Below are 7790 nucleotides of genomic sequence, written 5' to 3'. Positions count from 1 at the left end.
CGTCCGTACGTTCGCGACGTTTTTTTCGTCGTCCATAGCTCAAGAACCAGAAGAGATATCGACTTCAAATAAATTTTATTATACAGATAATAAGGCAGAAAGACGCAGAAAGGACTCTCAAGAAAATTGCGTGGGTGGTTTTTTTACCATAGCAGTTTGAAAAAAAGGTGAAAATTTTGGTTAACCCTAAATATCTTACGAACCAAAAACGCTAGAGACTTGAATTAAATTTTATATAATATATTAAAACGTGATACAAAACAGGTATATTTTTTGAAAAAAATCAATATAACGGTTTTTTTTATAAATCAAAAAAACTAAAAAAAAAATCTGTAACCTGCAAAATTTTACGACTGAAATATGATTTCATCTCTGAAACAGTTTTGTGCAACGACGAATAATGTTTTTGACATCTGATAAAATTTTGAGAAAAATCTAATTGACAGTTTTTTTTACAAAAAATATAAACCGAAAAAAAAATGTATAAAAGTTGGTAAAAATTGATTTTCGACTCAAATATCTTTTCAAAACTTTGAGATGTTGGCTTTAATTTACTTTTATCTTTCGAAACATCTTGTTGTCAACATTCAGTTAAAGTTTGAAAAAATCGATTTGACAGTTTTTGTACAAAAAATTAAAAACCGAAAAAAAAATTAACAAAAGTTCGTAAAAAATGATTTTCGACTCAAATATCTTTTAAAAGCTTTGAGATAATAGGTTTTAACTAATTTTTTCTTATAAGAAATATTGTTTTCAACATAAGGATACATTTTGAGAAAAATCTAATTGACAGTTTTTTTACAAAAAATAAAAACCTAGAAAAAAATTTATAAAAGTTGGTAAAAATTGATTTTCAACTCAAATATCTTTTCAAAACTTTGAGATATTGGCTTTAATTTACTTTTATCTTTCAAAACATCTTGTTGTCAACATTCAGTTAAAGTTTGAAAAAAATCGATTCGACAGTTTTTGTACAAAAAATTAAAAACCGAAAAAAAAATTAAAAAAAGTTCGTAAAAATTGATTTTCGACTCAAATATCTCTTCAAAAATTTTAAATATTGGCTTCAAACTAATTTTATTTTATAAGAAATATTGTTTTCAACATTTGGTAAAATTTTTAAAAAATTCGAATAGACAGTTTTTTTACAAAAAATAAAAGTCTAAAAATAACAATACCTACTAAAACTTGGTAAAAATTTACTTTCGGCGCAAATAGCTTTTCAAAAATTAAAAATATTGGCTTCAAACTTATTTTATTTCAGAGAAAATATTGTTTTTAATATTCAGTAATTTTTATATAAAAATCCAACAGTCTGTTTTTTTCATAAAAAATAAAATCTACAAAAAATAGTGCGCAAATTTGGTAAAAATACATATAGACAAACTTTTAAGCAAGACAAATCGACAGACGGGATGGGAAGTTATCAGTGTGGGTCGCGTTCCAGCCTCTTTTTTTTCAACAGTTTGTTCAGATTTTCAAGATCGCGTAATGAACGTCTAAATATGTTAGACTATAAGCAACCTTGTTTAGTTTTAAACGTATCTGTTAAAAATTTCATTAACATTGGTTTTTTACGAAGACTCTAATGCATAGTTTTAATATGAACACAACTTTTCTTAAATTTAGCGGATCAGTAAAAGGTGTAGATCTCAGTGAAAAATCTGGAGCACTGTTTTCAGTTCTTACACAAGTTCAAGTCTGTTTGACTTCGGGTATACAGGTTCAGCAGATTCTTCCTTAGCTGAATATTGTTCTTTACATCTTCCGAGTCATCCATATCAGCCAGGTGGGAATCTACATCTACAATCTAAAGAATTTTATAAACGTTTCTTTAAGGCACGTCCTGTCAAATGTTCAGACCATAACTTTTTTTTTTGAGATCATGGAAATTGGTGCACATACTTACTTCAAAATTGTGCAATGTTTACAATTTATATACAAAAGTAAACATAAAACAATCAACCAAACTAAACTTAGCTCAACTCAAAAAAAACAAGACTCATAAATCAACTATTGACAGCATTATTAACACGCCATCCTTGTTGCGTGTTCCCAGGATAACTATACTACAACTTTCCCATTTCTGCTGACATAACCTGCCTCACACATAATCTTAGTAAACTAAAAGTGTACATCGGTTCGGTATCATCATTGCATGGAAAGCATAACTTTGGCTTGAAATATTATGGAGCCTATGAATGAAATATATTTTTGCCCCCCATTGCCGCTGCAACCATTCGTCGTTGTAGGTAAGGTATGTTAGGTTAGGTAAGTATATTTATGGGAACTATTCTGTATACGATGGCACGCAAATAACCAAGTTTTTCCTTTATGAGCTTTTGGAACAATGGAAATCGCACACCGTACCCCCAATTTTACCTCGGTATATATTGCCATAGGGCTAAAGACAATAAAGCTATGCAAAATGGAAAACTGTCCTCCAAATGTCAGTCTTGCGTTGGGCTCTACCACACGAACACGATACAATCCACTTTTGAAGCCATTCATTCGGTTCGGTTGTGGTGTTCTGTCAGTGTTTTACCGTTATAAACCTCAGCTGGTTTAAATATAAAGTCACTCTCTGATTGACAGCTATGTCTAACCTTATCCAAAAGGACGATGATGACGACGACGACAATGAACACCAAATGCCAAAGGTCAAAGCCGAACTTCCTTATCTCTTCGAAAAGGAACTCACACAAAACCAGAATAAAAGGATTTACATTGTCGATGAATTCATTGCCACCGAACGAGGTAGGTTAGCTGTCAGACGTTAGGTACTCGTATACATAGATGGGGGACCTTAACTAAACGAAGTAGGTTAGGTACCTTATAGCTATGATACCATACCTATAACGGTCGAAGATAAAAGGCAAAAATCTCATCTCTATGCAAAATAACCCTCAATCTTTCTGCGCTTGCAGTGGCACCCATCGAGGGAAAGTTTTATTCGAAATTCAATGATGCACACAGCAAGGACATTACAGCAAGGCAGTGTTTCTGGAAATTGGCTGAGGAACGGCGTCATGGATCAAAGATGCAGCTCGAGTTTCCTGTTTTAGAAAGTCAAATGTACGGATGGCTGCCGAAGAACGTCAGCAAGGTGGCATTAAAAAGGATCAACTATGTGCAGGCACCAAAACTTCGTTGTCCAATGACTGTCTACGGAGAGAAGATAAGCTCTGAGCGAGTGACCGAAAGAACGAAATTTGCAGGCGAACGATTTAATTTGATGTGAATTTAAAAAAAAAGTTAAAACTTGAAATCGGTGTAATTAAATTTTAATAAAGTGTTATGGAAAAGTAAGAAAATAAAATAAATTTGGCTGTGCAACATATTTGTGCGAATAATAAAGATCTCTATATTATATTAACTTCGAGCCTTGAAGACTGATTTTATTAGAGTAGCGCATAAGAAAACTTAGAAATCTATGACAAAACCGAATGTTTAAGTTCACTTTCTTTCACCTTATCCTTGATTTGTCTCAAACAACAGCAAGGCCATGGTTTATACGTCTGGAATAACTTAAATTTTATCATAAATTCAACTGTACAATGTGTACATAGACAAATGCCACAAAAAGTTTTTGTTTTTTCAGGAGTGTCCTTTAACCACCAGCTATACCAGGATACAGAATTTGATTAGATTATTTCGTGTTACATGCCATCGGATAATTGATTGAATCCAATTCTTCATTGGTTATACTTGATTTCTATTTGTATTATTTATTTAACATCGATTGTTCATTTGATATTGTGACCTAAAAACCGTTTTTGCAATGAAAGTGGTTGAGCGAGTAGAACTTTCAAGTTGATGTTGGAAAGTGGTATTTTGACTGACAATGACAGAATTATTTGTTTTAAAACCCAATGTTGGTAGGTAAATATTGTAGTTCTTTTCTAATGGAGTTTGATGTGTTCATAGTCTTTAGGTTAAGTACATTCAATAGAGGGTCCAGGGGAGGGGGTTGTAGGGGTTATCCTAGCCCTGGAAGAGTATTTTATTTTTAATTTTCGTAGGAATTCCTTGGAATTAAAAATATATGGTATTAAGTGAGTTTTGTTTGGTATTTCATATAAAGTACAGTGAGAGAGAGGACTTTATCACTCAATTGCTTTCTTAGTCCAAGGAAACAGCGGTTAGCAAGAGTTATTCTGCGTTTGATCTCAGCGCTGTTGTTGTCTTCTGCGCTTACAGCGGAGCCTAGGTAGACGAAGTCCTTGACTACCTCAAAGGTACGTCTGTCGATTGTGACGTTTTGACCAAAACGTCGGTGTTGTATGTCCTTTCTAGACGACAGCATGTGCTTTGTTTTGCCCTCATTAACCGTTAAACCCATTTTTGCCGCCTCTGCCTCAATACTCACAAAAGCCCCATTGACATCACGCTGAGTTCTTCCGATTATGTCAATGTCATCAGCGTATGCCAGTAATTGGATAGACTTTTGAAAGATAGTGCCTCTAGTGTTGACGTGTGAGTTCTGCACTATTCTTTCAAGCACGATGTTAAAAAAATCACATGACAGCGGATCACCTTGTCTAAAACCTTTTTTGACATCAAAAGGTTCTGTTAAGTTGTTTCCATGGTCATCCTGCACAAACGGACGAGTTTGACAGGGATGCCAAAACTAGACATGGCTCTATACAGCTCGTCCCTGTAGATGCTGTCATATGCGGCCTTGAAATCGATGAAAAGATGGTGGGTGTCGATTTGGTGCTCTTGAGTTTTTTCCAGGATCTGCCGTAATGTGAATATTTGATCAACTGTGGACTTTCCTGGTCTAAAACCACACTGATAAGGACCTATTAGGTTGTTGACGATGGGCTTTAGACGTTCACATATTATGGCAGAGAAGATTTTATAGGCGATGTTAAGTAGACTTATTCCTCTATAGTTGGTGCAGTTTAGAGGTTCTCCTTTTTTCAAGGTGAACAACATGTACGTTGGTGAATTTTCTGGAAGTCTGATTATTCTTTTTGAGAAAAAACGTAAGAGTTTTTCTACTTCTTCAAACTCAAAAATACCCCAAACTTGTGCCGCATAACACTTCATTGATCTGACTACTGCCTCAAAAATTCTGTATTTTGCACTTGAAGCTATATTTCGATTGCAGAATACTGTTTTCCAATTACAGTTTGGATTCTTTAAGTTTTTTGTGTAAATGCTTTTTGAATGATAGCGTTTGAGTAATCCAAACACCGAGGTATTTATATTCCTTAACAGTTTCCAGATTTTCATTTCCAGAAGTCCAACTTTCATTCCTTGCAAGACGACCCGCCCCGTTTCGAAACACCATTACTTTTGATTTAGCTGTATTTATTTTTAGGTTCCACAGTTTGCAGTAACAATAAAGTTTATTTATCATGATCTGGAGCATGTTGGGAGATTCAGAGAGAACTACAATGTCATCAGCGTAGAGCAATATTTTTAAGGACATTCCATCAAAAAGCCAATATTTCAAATTTTTTTCTTATAAGATAAAATTAGTTTAAAGCCAATATTTCAAATTTTTGAAAAGATATTTGAGTCGAAAATCAATTTTTACCAACTTTTGTTAAATTTTGTTTAGGTTTTTAATTTTTTGTACAAAAACTGTAAATTCGATTTTTTCAAAATTTTACTGAATGTTAACAACAATATTTTTTTAAAAGATAAAAGTAGTTTAAGGCCAATATCTACAATTTTTAAATAGATATTTGAGTCGAAAATCAATGTTCACCAACTTTTGTTAATTTTTGTTCGGTTTTAATTTTTTGTAAAAACACTGTCAATTCGATTTTTTTCAAAATTTTACTGAATGTTGACAACAATATTTTTTGATAGATAAAAGTAAATGAAAGCCAATATCTCAAAATTTTGAAAAGATATTTGAGTTGAAAATCATATTTTACCAACTTTTATACATTTTTTTTTTAGGTTTTTATTTTTTGTAAAAAAAACTGTCAATTCGATTTTTGTCAACATTTTTCAGAATGTTGAAAACAATATTTCTTATAAGATAAAATAAGTTTGAAGCCTAAATTTCAAGTTTTTGAAAAGATATTTGAATCGATATTCAATGTTTACCAACTTTGAGTAATGTTTTTTTTAGATTTCTATTAAAAAAAAAACTGTCAATTCGATTTTTCTTAAAATGTTATCAGATATCAAAAACATTATTCTTTGTTGCACAAAATTGTTTTGGAGATGAAATTATATTTTAGTCGTAAAATTTTGGAGGTGACAATTTTTTTTTTCTGTTTTTTTTTTGATTTATAAAAAACCGTTATTTGGAGTCTTTTTTTCAAAAAATATACCTGTTTGTTATCACGTTACAATATGTTATAAAAAATTTAATTCAAGCCTCTAGCGTTTTTGGTTCGTAAGATATTTAGGGTTAACCAAAATATTCACCTTTTTTTCAAACTGCTATGGTAATAAAACCACCCACGCAATTTTCTTGAGAGCCCTTTCTGCGTCTTTCTGCCTTATTATCTGTATACAAAAATTTATTTGAAATTGATATCTCTTCTAGTTCTTGAGCTATGGAGGATGAAAAAAACGTCGCGAACGTACGGACGTACGAACGTACGTACACACGCACGCACAGACATCTTTCTAAAATTCTTTTATTTTGACTCAAGGGACCTTGACACATCGAGAAATGTCAAAATTTTCAATTTAACAAATCGGACCCATTACAATAACTTTCTATGGGAAGTTAAGAAACACACAAATAGAAGAAAGTTTTATGAAAATCAAATGTTAAAATTAACTGAGCGAAAAAAACTAACTTAAACTAATAAAATGGATAATTTTTAAGAAGAAAATAGTGATAAAACATCTGGAAATTGAGATTTTATACAAACATTTCATTTAAGAATACCTTCAAGGAGGGGGTTTGTTCGTAGGCTACTACATTAACATGTGGTGTTGAAGTGAGCTTGAAGATCGCCTCAATTCTTTATGTACCTGAGTTGAAATGAAATGAACTTGATTTGACTCGATTCCCGTCGGAGATCGGAAACGAGTCAAAATTTGAGAGAAAAAAAAACAGATAATGCATTATGGTCTATTTATTTGCATGTTTGTGTACAAAAGATTTATAGTTTTGGGTAACACAAATTACAAAAAAGGTGCTGAACTAATCAGTTCTTCATTGTATAACACGAATCAAACTATCTCACTTGCACTTCACACATCGAAAACATTGAAACACCATTTTCATTTTAGAAAGCGCTGTCATACTTAATAATTTTGAAATCTTCTTGTGCGGTGCAAACAACAAAACATTAATTATCTTTTCTTTTGTTTTCTCTTGCAAAATAAGCCCCGTTAGTCCATTTTCATTAACAAAACTAGATAATATCAAGATTGATTTTTTCCCCAATGGAAAACACTTACATAATTCCAAATGCACAACTACTCAATGAACTCAGCCATCGAGATACAAATGCAATTCAATCGTACCAACATTTCAGAATAAAAGGACATAAGATCCATTCGAGTACTCGTATAAATGTCAAAAACACATCCATAGTAAGATTCTACTTTAACTTTTATCGGTGTTATTCATACTATGGATATTTTTTTGTTATTCGTGTAAAATCCTACTATCCTATAGATAGATTTTCCAAAAAAAAACACGGGTATTGCGTTAAAGGGTGTAACCGCATTACAAATCAATTTATTATTTCTTTTCTTTTTTTATATTTTCCACTTTGTTGCAAAAAACTTTTTTTAACTAACAACTAAACCAAGAACACATTATTAATCCAAAATTTAAGCCCATAGCAATTGCACCGCAA

General features: G+C 32.1%; 1 protein-coding gene across 1 annotated transcript; it reads left to right on the top strand.

Moving 5' to 3' along the window:
* Positions 1-2470: 2470 nt before the first annotated feature.
* On the top strand, positions 2471-3390 carry LOC129947063 (uncharacterized). The gene is made up of 2 exons (XM_056057498.1): positions 2471-2757; positions 2928-3390. Exons 1-2 carry the CDS (start codon positions 2598-2600, stop codon positions 3239-3241), a joined length of 474 nt encoding a protein of 157 aa, XP_055913473.1. The 5' UTR covers positions 2471-2597; the 3' UTR covers positions 3242-3390.
* The last annotated feature ends 4400 nt before the right edge of the window (positions 3391-7790 follow it).

Source organism: Eupeodes corollae, chromosome 2 (assembly GCF_945859685.1).
Source record: "Eupeodes corollae chromosome 2, idEupCoro1.1, whole genome shotgun sequence".
Lineage (NCBI taxonomy): Eukaryota > Metazoa > Arthropoda > Insecta > Diptera > Syrphidae > Eupeodes > Eupeodes corollae.
This window is presented reverse-complemented; position numbering and strand designations above follow the sequence as displayed.